General features: G+C 50.7%; 1 protein-coding gene across 1 annotated transcript; it reads left to right on the top strand.

Annotated features, from left to right (window-relative positions):
- Positions 1-923: 923 nt before the first annotated feature.
- Positions 924-10,934, top strand: LOC147689231 (uncharacterized). The gene is made up of 10 exons (XM_086940044.1): positions 924-1,071; positions 1,216-2,676; positions 3,450-3,542; positions 3,914-4,018; positions 4,691-4,800; positions 4,959-5,153; positions 6,085-6,247; positions 8,070-8,235; positions 8,764-8,858; positions 10,324-10,934. The coding sequence occupies exons 1-10, from the start codon at positions 924-926 to the stop codon at positions 10,407-10,409; spliced, it is 2,622 nt and encodes an 873-aa protein (XP_086796170.1). The 3' UTR covers positions 10,410-10,934.
- Positions 10,935-16,989: the final 6,055 nt, after the last annotated feature.

The raw sequence follows: 16,989 nt of genomic DNA on the forward strand, positions 1-16,989 counted from the left end.
TCTCCACCTGCCCGTCTCTCTGTGGCTCTCATCTCTGGTTCACATTTAACTCCTTAACTCGTCTCACCTCGTGAACTTTCACCAAATTTCAGCTCCTGTTCTCACCTCTAAGCTCCATTTTACCCCCTGCCCTAGTCTTAGTTTCACTGCCCACCCCATCTCATCCCCTGCACCCCTTTCACTGGCTGTTCTCATTTTACTACCTGTCCCTGCCCCACCTCCCCCCGGTTCCTATCTCAATTCTGGATCGCATTCTGCCCACTGTCCCACTCTCACAAGTGTCTTCGATCACACTCACTGTCCCACTATCACAAGTGTCTTCGATCACACTCACTGTCCCACTCTCATATATATGTCTTCCATCTCACCCACTGTCCCACTCTCACAAGTGTCATCGATCTCACACACTGTCCCACTCATGTCTCTTACTTCTCACTCACTGACCCACTCTCACGTCTTCCGTCACACTCACTGTCCAACTTTCAAATGTCTCTCATCTCATCCACTGTCCCTCTCTAATCTGCCTTCAATCTCACTCACTTTCCCACTCACATGTGTCTTCCATCTCACTCACTGTCCCACGCTCATACCCTGTTCCCATCTCACCTCTGTCTGATATTAGGCCTTTGCCTCCTGTCTCACCCCTGTTCCCCATCTAACCTTGTGCACCAATTTACCCACCCAGCTACCCGTCTTCCATCTCACTCTTACCCCCTACCCCTCTCACCTCCTGTCGCAATCTCACCTCCTGCCCCTCTCACCTCCTGTCCCAATCTCACCTCTTGTTCCTTCTCATCTCCTGTTCCAATCTCACCTCTTGTTCCCTCTCACCTCCTGTCCCAATCTCACCTCTTATTCCCTCTCAACTGTGGTTAATTTCTTATCTTTTGCCCTCTCTCCCCTCCCCAGGTCTGCCACTCACCATGGAAGGCTTCGCCTCTGTGTACTACAGTGAACCATCCGTCATGGGCTTCCTTGCCAACGTCATCAGCGCCTTCCTGGTGGCCCTACAAAACTTCTTTTCCTTCCACACCAAAGTGAACGCTGAAGGGGTGGAGAACATCCTGGCAGGTGAGTGTGGAAGCCACAGATCACACAAAGAGTTACAGGTGGAGCCGGGATAACATGCATAGGACACTTGGCGGGAGGGGGTACACACTTGCGCACCCACACACAAACACACGTGTTGCTCAATGCCTGTGTTATCTCTTGCAGGGGTCCATCTCATCCTGATTGGAGGACTGACACAGCTCATTGCAGGCTTCCTGTGCTTCCGGAAGTACGATCACCTTGGGAGCACCGCCTTTGTGGCATTCGCCGCCCTCTGGAGCAGCTACGGGGCTACACGTGTCGTCCTGGGCGCGTACCCCACCATCCACAACACCACACAAACGCTGAACATTTCTAGCAGCCAAACCATCATGGCCGCCTCCCCGCTTCCGGTCGCTGAGAGCGCAGTAGCAGGGCTGGTGGCGTACACCGCCGTCGCCTTCATCCTCTCCTTCTGCTCGGCCACCGTTAACTACGTCATGCCCTTCGTGTTTGGCGCCATCACCCTCACGCTGGTCTTCGAGGCGGTGGGGCTCTTCGGACAGTGGGCGCTGGTGGTCTCGGGGACTCTGGAGCTGCTCATCGTGTTGATTGGTTTCTATGGCGCCACTGCCCTGCTCCTGAAGGGCCTGACCCAGAGGTACGTCCTTCCAGGCTTCGGGAACCCCTTGTTCAGCGTCTTGCTTCTGGGCTCGGCCAACAGCACCTCTTCCAGTGGCATCGGGGAAGAGACCAAGAAGAATTCCAAGTACGCGGAGCCCATGGCCTTGGGACACATCGCCGACGCGGTGGCCTCGCTCATCTTTGCCTTTTATTGCTTTGGGTACATGAAGACCTTCTACATTGGCGCCATCTGGGTCAGCATCAATGCGCTGTCCCAGCTCTGCGCCAGCTACTACAGTTACTTGAGAGAAGACGTCTACCACACCAGCAAGCTTGGGCTCCACAGCCTCTTCTGGCTGCTGATGTCCTGGGAAGAGTTCATCCTCACGGTGCTCCTCATGGGGGACAATGTGGACAAGAGCCGAGCGGGCATGGTGGGGGGCTGGTTCTTTCTGGTCGCCGCTTGCATCCTCTGCCTGATGTCCCTCAACAGAGACCTCCTGGAGGTGCTGCAGAATTCATGCTTCCTCCTCCTCACGGTCTCCACCATCCACCAGATTCCACTCCTGGGATCCCATATCTTCTTCGGAGTGGTCTGCAGCATCTACACTGCCACCTCCCTCTACGCCACTTTTGCCAGCCTCATTAACTCCATCGCTGATAAGTCGCTGATCTCTACTGGACCCCAAGTGATGTCATCGGCTACGCTCCAGGACTTGCTGCTGAGCCTGAAGCGCGTCACCAGCAGGTCTAAGGAGGGCCAGGAGGTCAGCTCCACCAGATGCCAGCTCCCTGATGCCCTCTTCTTCTTCTGCAATGGCCTGGCATCACTCTCTGCCATCCAGGGGTCCCTCAGTGACCCCACCAGAGCCCACCTCTCCATCCCTTGGGTGCTGATCCCTGGTGCTCTCTTCCAGTTGTACGTCTGCAGGATCGTGGTCCAGAGAGGGCGAAGATTTGGGTCGGTCCTACCATTCTTTTACGCTGCTGTATGGGCCACATGGGCGTGGCTACGACTCGCAGGTAATTTATGATATCTTAATCTTTACAATGTGTAAAATGTATGCACAAAAGTCCTAGGGATCCAGTGTCATGAAGCTTCTGAGTGGTTTAGATCCTCAGGCACACCAGTAGGGGCAGTGGGGTCATGTATATTTCTGGTTATTGGTTTCATTTGGAGCAGCCATGCATGCAGGTAGTTTCTTGATGACATCACATGCAGTTCTTTCTCTGACTGGGGGGCCCGTGCAACCTGATGAAGTACCTGGGAGGGGTCATATGTGATGGCTGCCAGGTGGGGGGCATATGGTTGAAGAAGAGGTGGCCAGTAGGAGGGGACTAATGACTTATGGAACCATTAATGGGTCTGGATAAACTATTGATAAACTATTGTTGATAATCCAGGTGTGGGAAGAACTAAAAGGCATGAATATTATTGTTCAAATAACTGGTCATTTCTTGTACCCGGGGGCATATTTACCAGAATTTAATTTTCGCTTGTCTTCTGACTCATGCGAGAAAACACCTTATACTGGGATAAGGAGCTCAGGGAAGTGTGTATCAACAAATCGGGGCGCACCTGTTCAGGGTGGGGAGGAAGATACAGTTTTGCACATCATCAAAAGTCAACATCCAGCCCCATGATTGGCTGTTAGATGATCGAGGTGTTGACAGTATATGGTCCTCTCCATCCCTTGTCTCTGCTCCTGGCCCTCTCCTGCCTTTGAAGGAAGAGCTCCTTCCTGTGTTCTGTTTCATCCATGACTAACCCTCTGCCCCCCCTCTTCCCTCTCCAGGTCCCCTGCTGAATATCCACGTCGACAGTTATGGTGCATTCACTGTTGGTGCCGTCACCTTCCTGGTCATCAATGTCTTCCTGATATCCTTGGGTAAGTCTCTCCAGATACCGAGGTCCAGTCATCCCTCTGTTGAATCCTTGCGGCCCAGGTGGCCTAGAGCGTCTGACCGTGCCATTCTGCCATATGAACCGTATAAAGATTGATTCGAGATGTTTAATCACTCTCTCTTCTAAGAGAAGAGGTATAGCCCGGAACAGGTACAACACCTTGGGAAACATAGTCATTTTTAAAACGTTCCGGCTGCAGTGGATATAGGCCGGAGTCTGTCCCTCGATGGTCCATATGGACAGTTCTGGGGCATCGTAGCGTCCTCATCTAAAGACTTAAACTGCGACCCCCGCTGACCTCTGAAATATGTCATTTCCGGCCTCTGACGCCATCTTGTTCTGCTTGTTCCACAGTCGCCTATGCCAACGTGTTGCTGGTGCTGCTCGCGCTGCTGATGGAGGCGGTGATGGTCTGTTTCCTGCTCTTCACCTTGGAATGCCTGCCCCTCGCGCTCGAGAGTAAGTGGACGCCTTCACTGTGGGTTCCTCTTGTGTGTTAATGCATGTCAGTGATCTCTAAAGGGTTAATAAACAGGCAATATCTATCAAGTGCCATCCTGATTCCACCTGCCATGTGGTGGGGGCTAAAGGGAAGTGGTCTGTAGAAAGGACTGGAGTGTGCCTGACAAGCCTGTGCTTCTGAAGGGCTGTGGGGGTGAACAGAGTCAGTTACGTGTCAGACTCTGCTAGAGTTGGTCTTTACAAGGCAAGGTGGGCTGGAATGGAGTCAGTCGCAAACCTGACATGTGTCTAGTTCTCTGCCAGACCTCCACGTGTCTTAGTTTCTGTACCTGTCTCTCCACTGCTGCCTTAACATCACCTTCTTATAATACAAAGAGTTGGGGTGAGCCCAATAACACTAGGAGCCAGGATAATTAAGTATAAACCAAGATAGGAGTTCCTGTACCAGTTTAAATGTTTCACCACACTTAATTTCGTACAGACAGAAGGCGAGTGAAAAGTAATCTGTCTTACGTTTTTATTTTATTGCCTTGGGGTGCATTTCCCTTCTTGAAATCCCTCCTGAAGGGAGCCTCTGTCTTGGTTTAACATTAACTTGATCAGCACACTTGTCTCTTTTGTTGATTTTATGAACTTTGTCTAATTTCCCCCTCTTGGTGTTACTTTCAGTCACTGTATTGTCCGTCTTCAGTGTCGTCTGTATCTACGGAGCGGCGGCATCTCTTGGAAACTGCATTTTCAGCAAGGACCTAATTCCCATGGGACCCTCTTTCTTCAAGGTACAGTGATAAGTACATGCAATATGTTACGATCACTATTCTTTCCGATATGTTCAAATTATCCATCTCTGTCCTCTAACGCTGTGATGTGCATGTGCTGCTCAAAGGCAGCTGTAGGTGGCGCTGTCTCACTCCTTGTCTGCTCTCTGTCTTTTTAGGAAACGAAGTCAGAGGAGAAAGTTGAGGCGTCCGACTCCTGCGTGTGCCCCGATTCCTATCGCACCGGCAGTCTAAGGACCATCGCCGCCCTGCTGGACCAGGGTGGGGTGTGCGGGGTCCCCACAGACACGGTCTACGCCCTGGCGGCCTCCTGCAAACACCCCGAGGCCATCCAGAAGATTTACACCATCAAGGTGAGCACCGAGGAGCGGACTTCCGGCGGAATTTACAGAGTCCGAGACAGATGCTCTGTCATTGAGAATAAGGGGCACCTTTTACCAGAACAGTTAGAAATCACCCTGTGGGCGGAGACATTGTCATGGAAACGTCAGGCTGAAACCATTCTGCAGGGGTGTGATTACCATGGTGATACCAGCCTGGAGTATGTATATATAGAGATATTGTCATGGAGACGTCAGGGTAAAACCATTCAGCAGGTGCGGGGTTACCATGGTAATATCTGCATAGAAAGTTCCAGTGTCAAAACTTAGTTAATTATTGGAAGCAGCCAAGGTACTTGTTATCAGATCATCCTGTGCAGAGAGTGCTGGATGGGGGTGATTAGGGCGCTGATGGCTCAGCCCACACATGGCCTCAGGAGAAAATCCTGCTTCGGGGCCAGAAGTGACCAATGAGAATCTATCACATGCACAAGAAAGATTCTATTGCCCCAGAGCACACAGTGAGTCTGCGTTCTCAGACTCACTAACCTTCTCTAAGGGAGCCGAGGGCTTCAGGCCACACATGGCCTCAGGAGAAAATCCTGCTTCGGGGCCAGAAGTGACCAATGAGAATCCATCACATGCACAAGAAAGATGCTAATGCCCCAGAGCACATAGTGAGTCTGCGTTCTCAGACACAGTAACCTTCTCCGCAGGTGCCATTGCACTGAATTCTTTGTCCAGTGTCTGTCCGCTGTAGGTCATTAAAAGGTCCTACAGGCTTTTAACTTATGCAATCTCTTGGCTAGCACTAGAGACATTTAGTTTATTTTCAGAGGTGGTGTGACTGGGTCTAAGCTCATTTTTAAGTAGCACGTGACCCTGCACAGAATGTCTGAAGGTCATGACCTCCCTCTTCTCTCTCTAAACCAATCATTTCTCCCCTCTCTTACATCCTCTGCAGGACCGACCCCTGGAGAAGCCCATCTGTATCTGCATCTCCCACCTGGACCAGCTGCGGGCCGTGAGACCCCCCTTCAGCCCCCTGCTGTGGGACTTCATGGGGAGCGTCTACCCTGGGGGTGTCAGCTGCATTGTCCAGAAGGGGGAGTGGCTGAAGAGGATGGGTGAGTGTGACCTCTTCTGCATGGTCTGTTTCCTTCTTCAAAGAGGGGTGGGCTGGGGAGGGTAGAGGGGTGAGGGCTACACATGCCAGAAGTTGTGCCTGGGGACATTCAGGGGTGGGCCCACTTCATGTAAGTGCTGCTTGTCTAGATCATGCTTCATTCACCCCCGCCCCCCCAATGTGTACCGACCCCCTCTCAGGCAGGTATTACACCCACCTGTCACTCCATTCACCCCCCCCCCCCAATGTCTATCGACTCCCATCTGTTGTTGGTATTGTTTGAATGAATTACACTCCATTCATGCCCCAATGTCTACAGACCCCTTCTCATGTACCCATTGCATGCACATATCAAAGTCCAGACACCCCTTTAATGTGTGCAGACCCCCACTCATGCAGGTATTACTTGTACATTCTGTGTACAGTCCAACATCTCATGTAGTTAGTCCCATGGCCCGGCGGCCTCACATCAGTGAATAGTACAGCAGGAGCCGGGATGGAAGCCAAGCTACGGCCTGGCCCTCCCTGGCCCAAACCACCAATGGGAGAAACAACAGAGAGTGCCCATGCTTGGGGTGTGGCAGGGTCTGGAAGAGGTCTCTTGTGGCTTAATAATAATCCCTTTTCTGTCGTGATAATGACATTGAAATAACAAGCATTGGCACCATCAATAGGTCCGACATTAATGAACTAATGCAAGCAAGCTGCATTTGTGATTTTACTTTTCTCCATTTATTACCACTTTAAAGCGAGCCCTATTGACTTTACCAGAGCATGCCTGCTTTAAACAGTTGGACTGTCCACCATTATATATTGTGTGCCCGAGAGTGTATGTATGTGTGTTTGTGTAAACATATAAATATATGTGACTCTTGCACAGGTCCTGACTAAAACATTAAATGAACTCTGCAGCAATGACAAATCAAAACAAAGAAGCGTTGTTTTTTGTATTCTGTGCATGCATGAGATACATAATTTATTGTGTGATGAGTCAATGCACTTTGCTGTTGTAAAATAGTCCTTAATGCAGGCAGGCTGATACACTAAACAGCAATAAAATTAGGATGAGATGAGGGATAAATACTTTCTGGTTGGAGACTATTGTAAAGAATTTATAACAATATGTCTTGCCGACAGCTGGACTGTCAAGACAGAACAAACCAATGTGTGCATGTTTCTCATAGTTTGTAATACTTTCGTAGTAGGACAAGTTCTTTCATACTAAATGAACAAATGTCTGTTCACTGCACAACCAGTGAAATCATGTTTCCAAGGACCTCAATTAAGTGTCGGTGTTCTGAAGCGAAACCATTCAAACATCAGCTCAAATTAAGCACTGTCATCTGCAGCCCTGCCAGCTCCAATGGTGCCACCGTGTGACACACAACATCGGCTCCCTTCACACGGTCATCCGGTGAGGAGCCGATATCACACGGTGACAGAGAAACACGCTGGAAACCACTTAAACCGTGGATTTCCAGCTCGCTTTGGAGGCTTTGAACTGCCCCCCGCCATTAAGGAGTGTGAAAACACCACAGGACACCAGCAACAGCCTCAAGCAAGCTTTCTATTGGAGGAGAGGGCTTGGGGCAGGGCGGAGCCAGAAGCACCTCTTAGGCACTTCTAGGCATGAGGCTCCGCCCCTCCAAGGCACTGACATTATGGTGAAAATGCTGCTTTAGTTGTTAGGGCTGCATCTGGTGGAATTGCTATACAGCACCTCAGTTAAGGATGCAGAGTAAATAAATACAGTCAAACACAAATGCTCACTCCCTCACACCTGACATGTTGCTGATTAATTTTGTTATTTTCTCCTCCTGCAGGAGTTGGACCAGCTTATGACATTGTGGGCACCAAAGACTCCATTATGATCCGAGTGCCGGACCACACTATCTCTTCCCACCTGACCGACATGACCGGCCCTCTGGCCATCACCTCCGCCAATCCCAGCGGGGAGTGTGATAGCACCCACCATGACATGGTCATCTCGTGAGTACTCATTCAGAACAGGGGTTCGAATCAGGAAAAGGGTGTGACTGGGCCTTCTGTGGATGAGATGGTACCTGGGGTTTGAGAGTTACTAGATGGCTGCTAGGGGCTGAGGGCAGGGGCAAGGGTTGCTAAGGGCGTGAGCTGAAGATTCTGAAAGGTTAAAGGGAAAGCGTAGGAGTATTGATGGGTGATGCGCTACTTTGAATGAGTTCTGTTTTTATAAGGATTGGGCTAGCGTTGAGCGGTTACTTGGGGTCTTCTGAATGGTGGGTGGTTTACTGGTTCTATTGAAAGGTGAAGGAAGGGGTAACAGTGTTTGTGATATCACAGCCATATGTCAGGGTGTTTGAGATGCTTGGCATAAGCCTATATGTGGGCGCATTAAACACAGGTGTGTTTGACCACTTGAGGTTGAGGTCAGGTAGATGTTTGCCAGCCTGCGGCTTCCCCTCAATCCCCAGCACCTGAGCCTTTGTCGATGATTACTTGAAATTAGTGATTTTGTATTTCCTCTCTGTGTTCCAGGCGTCTTCGACACAAGCTGGAGGGGGTGCTGTGTGATGGCGACTCCTACGAGATGGTGGGCTCCACGGTGGTGAACTGTCTGAGGATAGACGAAGGTGGGTCTCAACCAATGCTTGTTTCTGTTTCATCTCTCCCCCTGCTATTCGCAAAGTAGACTAAGGAGCATCCATGGATGTGAACAGAGGGCTCTGCCCCCCCCCCACACCTCCCCACCCATCAAACACCTGCCATGAGATTTGGGAAACACCAGTCCTGGTCCAGTGCATTCCTGGTGTCCAAGGCAGACAGACCTACAAAGCCCACAATGAATGGACAGCTGAAGCATGGAAGGGGCCAGAATGAATGCGTAACTAAAAGATGCACTTTATCGAGCCCCTGAGGAAAATTTCAAGCGCTTGGTCTAAGTTTGCAGGGATGCCACCTGAGGTTTCCTACCTGTGCCGACTCCTGACCCCACTCTCAAATTAACAAGCCTTTCTCTTTATCATTAGTCTGCACCATTCGTGTAAAATGTTGCATAATTTGTTTCACAAAATTTTGCAAAAATTACATGAACGGTTGGAAAGTGAGGATATGTATGGCTATCTCTTCTTTCTCCATTTATATATATGGATCAAATGTATGAGGATAAAACATTTTTTTTTAAATTACATGAACGGTGTAAAATGTGGCTGCATGAACATTTCATGGTAGTTAGTCCATACTGCACATTAAAAAGTCCAGTTAGATACTGGCAGAAGACTTAGACAAAAATGTTTCTTACGGAGACATTTTATGCTCAAAGCCGTCTGCACTGATGAAGAAATGATGCAAATTTCCTAACGCAAATTTGGCAAATTTAGGAATAGTGATTAAAAATTCACCCAGACTTAGTCAGCACATGGACCCAGAGCCTCCCTCAGTAAGACAATATCCCTCAAGGTGGGATCTTTATATTCCCCCAACTCATCGTTCTTTCTCGGGGACAATCCCACCCTGCCGGAGTTACGCGATACTGAAGGTTCTTACTTTGATCCCATCTGAAAATAGAGACGTCGGAATCGCAGATTTATGAAATATTGACGTACACAAATATACACAAATGTCTCTTTAAAGAGCATTCGACCTGTTAAAAGTTCCTAATTCCAGTGAGACTCACATCCTAATCATAGGAATACAGAGTTAACTTACTATTCCATCTCCTATCTGAGTTTATTGGCCAAGTGCTTGATAGTGAGTTTACTGCTGGTCGACATTTTTGCATGGAGATAGTTGTGTGTGGAAGATATTTTGGCCGTGGAAGTTTTTGTGTCTGTATTTTAGCTGTTTGTTGTTTCCATGATATCCCACCCTGCCCCAGCCATTCAATGTCTCCTTGAGGGCGCAGACCCATGCTTTCTCCTTTCAGTATATACCATGTGAGAGGGCGGCCCCATCTGTACTCCTTCACCCATTGGTTCCTGAGGGGCCAATCCCCACTGTGCTCATTATGCTTGTCTCTTCCCCTCCCTCTGCTGCTCACAGACCTCAGCCCTGTCCAAGCTCTCTCAATCTCATGCTGTTGTGCTTCTTCCTTTCCAGGGATCCTGAGCATCGTGAGGGAGGGCTGCGTCCCCACCACCCACATCATGCAGACGTTCGAGCGCGTGAAGAACGCGCAGGTGTGAGGCTCCCACGTGCTACGACCAGTCTTGTTCTACTGACCACAGCAGCATCCGCACAAGACCTGAGCCAGCTGCCATTTGCACTTTATTAACCGGAAATGGAAGCATCACAATCTGAGGCCGTATATCCTCGTCGAGCCCGGGCCGAAAGGAAGACATTACCAGAACGGACTTACAGACTTCAGTGGAGTCGGACATTCTTATAGACAGCTCACAATACATTTTTGTCATCATACTTCAAGTGGATTGATAGGCAGATGTTTTCTACCCTTCACTCTCCAACAAGGCATTGACCTGAAAGTCAGTGCTTGATGATGTGTACAGCGACAGATCCTCAATTCCACGCCCCTCAGGATGCACGGGCACAGATCCAATGTATATATACTGTTGCATTCTGTTTGCGTTCTTTGCTTGAATATTATATTTTACCCTCTGTCCTTTTAATTTAATTTTAATGTAATGCTGATACCGATATTGATGATACATTCTATTTATTTTGGTACTCTGAGGATGTCTGGTCCTGTCAGATCTCACCAGTCTCGTGTGACAGAATACTGCAGAGACAGAGATCTTATATTGTTACAACCACAACTATTGGCTTCACTGGATGGTGCCGGCCACCAATCGAGAGGAGCTTCAATAATCACTGACAGAAGTTTTTGCGTCCCAGTGACCTACACATAGTATTTAACTTATTTAATATATTGGAGTTTGTATTTATTGAAATAAAATTGCCCTTAAAAAGAAACTGTCTTTTCTCTTTGATGCCAGGGGGACCCATACCATGAATCCTCATGGGATGCAGCTGTGAAATAAAGGTGTCATGTGTGTGACTGTGAGTGTGTGTGTGTGCATTTTTTTTGATGGGCAAATTTTATTGATTTTAAAAACAATTCAGCCAATACAGGGTAATAATCAGTATACATTCATTCACACAAGCACTATACCCCCAATCACGACCCCCATAAAAGAACATAGACGAAATTCGGAATCAGGTTAGTCAAGACCCTCCACAGTCCCCAACCACTTGCTCCACACTTTACAGTATTTCTTGACACACCCCTTGGTGTTTTAAAGGGCCTTTTCTTGGGTTGCACACCAGTCTACCCCTCTTCACCACCGCTCTAGGTTAGGAGGGTCGGGGCTTATCCAGGCCACCGCAATGTCCCTCTTGGCCACCATCATAGCGTTGTTAAAAAACAGCTTGTCATTCCTGGACCCATCCAGCCCATCACGGAGGCTGCCCATGAAATCCGCATACCTGGTTATTGCTTTTTGCAGCTCACGTGGGGTACGGGCCAGGATGACGGCGTCGTCTGCGTAAAGCAGAGTGGGAATAAGGTGTGATTTTACTTGGGGTAGGTCTTGGGCCCCCCTCAGGAGCTCCCTCTCCAAACTGTTTGTATATAAGGAGAATAAGAAGGGTGCCAAGACACAACCCTGCCTTACTTAAGACTGCATTAAAGTCACCCGCAATGACGATGTTGCCTGCGGGCAAGTTATGTAGCAAGGAAGCAGTCTGTGCAAGCGTGGGCGCAAGCATGGAGGGCGGGGCATGTATCGGCATGAGAGTAAGGAGTGTACCAGCCAGCAATCCACAAACTGTCACAGATGAGCCTTGGGGGTCATGTACCACTTGGGAGAGGACAAAAGGCAGTGTACGCCTTAGAAGGATTGCAACCTCTCGCGAGCCTCTGGAAAAGCGGGAGTGCCATAACCTATGGTAGCCATAACGAGCCAAGAAGGGGCAGCAGTTACCCAAAAGGTGCGTTTCTTGAAGCATGAGGATATCTATGCAGAGACGCTGCAGGTACCTTAAAACCGCTGTTCGTTTGTGTCGATCCAGCAGACCATTGAAAATTCACGACAACACATGGAGAGATACCATAGGGGAAGTGTTATCTGTCATAGTAGACGGTTCCTGGTCTAGGCGGGGCGCGCGCTTTGGGTGTACAGATGCGCTTGGGAGCCTATGGTGGTGCATGTGAATGCGTACTGCGGGGACACACCCATCCCTCCCACCGGTAAGTTGCTTCATTCCGTGATAGCTGAAACAAAAACCAACAAAAAGCAGAACAACATACAGGGAAGAACTTTCCCAAACCCCCTCTTACCCCCACCCCCCACCCTACACTTCAAGAACAGAAGCATCTTTTGACCCCCCAGTAAACAATACCCAGTACACAGGGCGAACAACCAAACTAAAACGCCTGGGAATGGGGAAGCGTGGAGGACCCCTCCTTGTGAGCGGATGCGTGTTTACAAAGACCATCGGAAAGTTAGGAACAGATCAGCAACAGTGCGCTGTCTCCGGCCGCGGAGCAAGGCCCAGCGGGCAGAGACCTGTTCAAGCAGGGTCCCTCAACACCATCGGTCTACAGGAGAGGTCTGTGTCCTGAAGATCAATCACGGAGGGCCGAGACGCATCCCCTCCGTCGTCCAGTCGGGCAGGCGAACCTGAACGCCTCCCTTTCGACGCTCCCTCCTCAACCTGGGGTGGCTGTTGTGTGTCATTCGGCGGGGAGTCTGAGTGGGCCCGCCTCCGGTCACGGCACCTGCAGGAGTTATTACACGGAGGCTGAGGAGGGGAGGGAGCGCAGCAACCTACCTCGCCCACGCATCCCCCTGCCCATGACATGACCCTCAGCCCGCAGAGGGCACTCCTCCGTCGCCCAGGTCCAAGCCTCTGCCGGGCTGTCGAAGAACAGTGTCTTGTTTTCAAATACCACCCTCAGACGAGCCGGGAAGAGGAGCCGATATTGAATGTTAAGTACCCTTAACTTTTTTTTTACCTCTCCAAAGGAGCGCCGCTAGCCCTGGACGTCGCAGGTGTAATCTGGGAAGATCACAATGGCGCAATTTTCGTGGAGGAGTCGTTGTTTGCGAGCTTCAGACAGGATAGCGTCTCGGTCTTTGAAATTCAGAACCCGCATTATGATCGGGCAGGGAGGAGCGCCCGGCGTTGGCTTGGGGGGCCAGGGACCGATGAGCCCGCTCAATCGCAAACCATGGGGACAAGGCTCCCTCAGGGACCCACGATCTCAGCCACCTCTCAAGGAAGTCCACTGTACGACCTCGTAGGGGGTAGTGAAGTGGTCCATTTTGGTCTGGCTGGAGGGGACCCTCACGGATCTGTCCGCTCTGCCCATGTTTTGCCCCCAGGGAGGTCTGGGTTCTCAATGACCCCTTGGCCAGACTCCACTCCAGACAACCCCCAGCAACCACAGGGGTAATGTCAGTTCCAATACTGTTGCACATGGCGATCACGGGAGTACGGTACTGTACAGCGCCAGGCTTGGGAAGGAGAGGTCCAGCCAGGTTAGCCCACCTCGGCTGCAGGTCACATGAGGTGCGACAGGAGTGGGGGAGAGGGGGAGGAGACACAGCAAAAGGAAGGAAGCCGAGGTGACCAGGGCCCCACACACCCGCCTTCTGCCCAACCGACGGCCGAGTCCTCCACCCCAACCCAGATGCCTCAGCACCCCCACTCCTTACCTCCACTTCAAGGCACAGGCGCTCGCTGTAGGCCCCCCACCGACCACCGGTGGGGCCCGCAGCATAGACCCCAAGGTCAACAGGGGCAAGCAGGGAGCGAGCAGGTTTCACCACTTGGCCTCCGTAGGTCTGTCACTACCAGGGATGGCCACAACCCCAGCACAACCTACAGCAGGCCGGGCCACCGGGGGTTTCCAGTCCAGGAACCAGCCCAGCAAGTCCACCTCCGGACTGCGATGGGGGTCCGCGGCACCCGGGTTTCCAGTCCAGGCCCCAAGGGGGTCACTTAAGGTAGTCCACAAGTCCAACGACCGCGGTGTGATGGGGCCCAACAGCGCCGCCGCACGCAGTCAGGGACAGCAGGGCCCACCGCTGACGCACTCACAAACCTTGAACAGAGTCCCGCAGCGCCAGGCACACCGTACTAGCACACATGGCAGCGGCAGAGACCTCCACCCCCAGTGGGGTACGTCACAAGCGCCAGCCCCCAGCGGCTGCTGGGCTACAAGCACAACAGGGAGGGCCCCCGTGCCCCCAGGCGCAACACTAAGGCCCCAAAGAGCACTGGTGACAGTCACAAAGGCACCTGCAGAGCCGAGCTCCGACAGGCAGAGCCAGGTCAGCCCCCGGCCAGTAGCCAGGAGGGATCTTCACCCCCAGCGGGGCACACCTCAAGCGTCAGCCCCCAGCGGCCGCCAGGCAGGGCCTCGAGAGCAACAAGGAAAGTCAGCAGCCCCGCAGGTACATTCTCACCACACCGAAGACACCAGTCCAAACAGCAGTTGGCGATGGGGCGGCACTGCCAACAATGGTGCAAGCAGCAGGGCAAGGTCACATGAGCACAAGGGGGATTCCCCCCCCCCCCCGCAGGCCGCTTCCCCGCTAGGCCGTGACAGCAGAACAGTCAGGCAAATTCCAGAGTCAACAGCGGGCCGCCGATATCCCCAGGGCCCACAGCGGGCTACCGATATCCCCAGGGTCCACAGAGGCACATCGGCACCAGCTCACCACTCTGTAGAAGATGTCCCGCTACTCTGTACACCCTAAGATGGTCAGGAGGAAGGATCCAGTGGGGCCCTCAGGAGCATCATAAGTGGCCCGCGAGCACTGAGACCCCTCGCGGAGCCGCAACGTCACTTACTCCCCAGCTCCACCACATGGGAGTTGAGCTGCTCAAGACAGCCACGTCAGGCCCACAGCGTCTCCATGCAGCAGCACTAAGCCCCTGAGTCGGCACCAGCAATTCCCACAGAGGAGGCCACGGTGTGTTCTGGACAGGGAGGGGCCCACGAAGAAAGGAGCTCCCCCCGCGGGCATGTAGGACCACCCGCAGACCATCCAGAGATCTCAAGTCCGCGCTGCCACAGCCGCCATTTTGAGGACATCCGGGACACACAATCCGCCCAAACCGATCCGGATTCAGTGCTCCACGACTAGAAAGGAGCTTTGGGGGGGGGGCCCCCAGGCACCCAGGTACGGGGCACAAGGTGTCAAATGTTCCCGATGGCAGCGGCTGATCGAGCGGATGACGGAGGGGTCGGGAGCATATCTAAGGTGCGACCGACATCTTGACGCTCGTAGCCACGCCCGTGTGTGTGCATTTATTGTGCAAAATTCAGTGGTATAAACTCTATATTTACCATGAAGTTTGGAAATTATTTCATAGTTTCATTGAAATATGGTTTTATCATCATAATCACAGCCCCCAAAAGCACTTTGCAGCAGAGCTTTACCATTGTCTGGGCTACTAGATTTAGGCTCAATGGAAAACAAAAATATGTGTCACGGCTATCAAAACTAAGTGGAAAGAAAAGGTAAATGATGAAACACATTCTCTGAAAATGTTAGTTTTATCCATTTGAGATAGAAACAACATTTTCTATTCAAATTTGCAAATTATGTGTTAAATGTGATAAATTATGCAGTACACTCTGCAGCCACAGAATCACATCAATCCAAAACCCTTCACCGTTGCCCATTATTTTCGCTTTTATGTTTGCCCTTAAGCCCATCCAGTCTGCTCCCATACAAACCACTCATGCACATTCATTGTCTTCCTTATCCTGCAGTTTGCCCTAAGGCTTTCCTGTTAATCTCCCTCCACACTCAATTTCAAAATCATGCTCAATCTCAATTATTCATATAACCTTCTCATGCATATGGTCACTATAGCAGCATATGCTTTTTCATATGATCTAGTTTAATCTGCGGTTCCCACACCCTTTCTTTTCTCGAAACATATGACCTTGTTTCATCTGTTGTTTCCACACCCTTTCATTTCTCAAATCCCCAAGTCACATTAAAGTCTCAAAACTTAAAGTCCCAACCCCTCCATTCATTGCTCAACATGCTACATTTGGTCATCCTCTGTTGCTGTCATTTAGTATTCTAATATCACATCACAAAGTGATGTTTCAGAGACCCTGTTACCACCCTATATTTTAGCACCACCATCCTCATTTAAGAGAACATCAGGGTCTCGCCTTTCTCCCCTCCTTCTCTTACCATCTCATTTGACAGGGTCTTGTAATAAAATCCAATCGCTAGAATAACCTGTGTCTGGTTCAATTATCAGGTTCTATAACTTCTGAACAACGATTTTTTCTAATTTCTCTTCTGGCTGTGGTGCCCCCATTGAGACGAATAACTACGTCACCACCCTGTTCATGGATGGCTCTTCCCCTATTAATATACAATCCCTCTCGGGACAGCGTCTTCTGAGGAAAGATAGATTCGGCTTCATTGTGGTGAAAGACTGCAGTCGAGTTATTTTTCTGGACTCCTTTGAGGAGGTTATTGGTTGATAAGCGGCATTTCTGCGAGAATGGCTCTTCAGTTGAATTGGCACAGAAGAAATATGATCGCCCCCACCCCTCCCCAGCCCGAAGGGGACCATTCACTAAGTGGACACCTCACGATGTTTAATGTGGATACCCCAGGCATCACTTAGTATGCTATTGACCAACACGTCCCCAGTAATGGATGGCATATGAAGTGTTCGGTCACCGCTCTAACAGGTGGAAAGTATTGTGGCGGTGAAAGAGCACCTTTGTATCTGCAGGCCCCTAGAAGTCGTCTCCACTTCCAA

The sequence above is a fragment of the Lissotriton vulgaris genome, chromosome 10 (genome assembly GCF_964263255.1).
Source record: "Lissotriton vulgaris chromosome 10, aLisVul1.2, whole genome shotgun sequence".
NCBI classification, from domain to species: Eukaryota; Metazoa; Chordata; class Amphibia; order Caudata; family Salamandridae; genus Lissotriton; species Lissotriton vulgaris.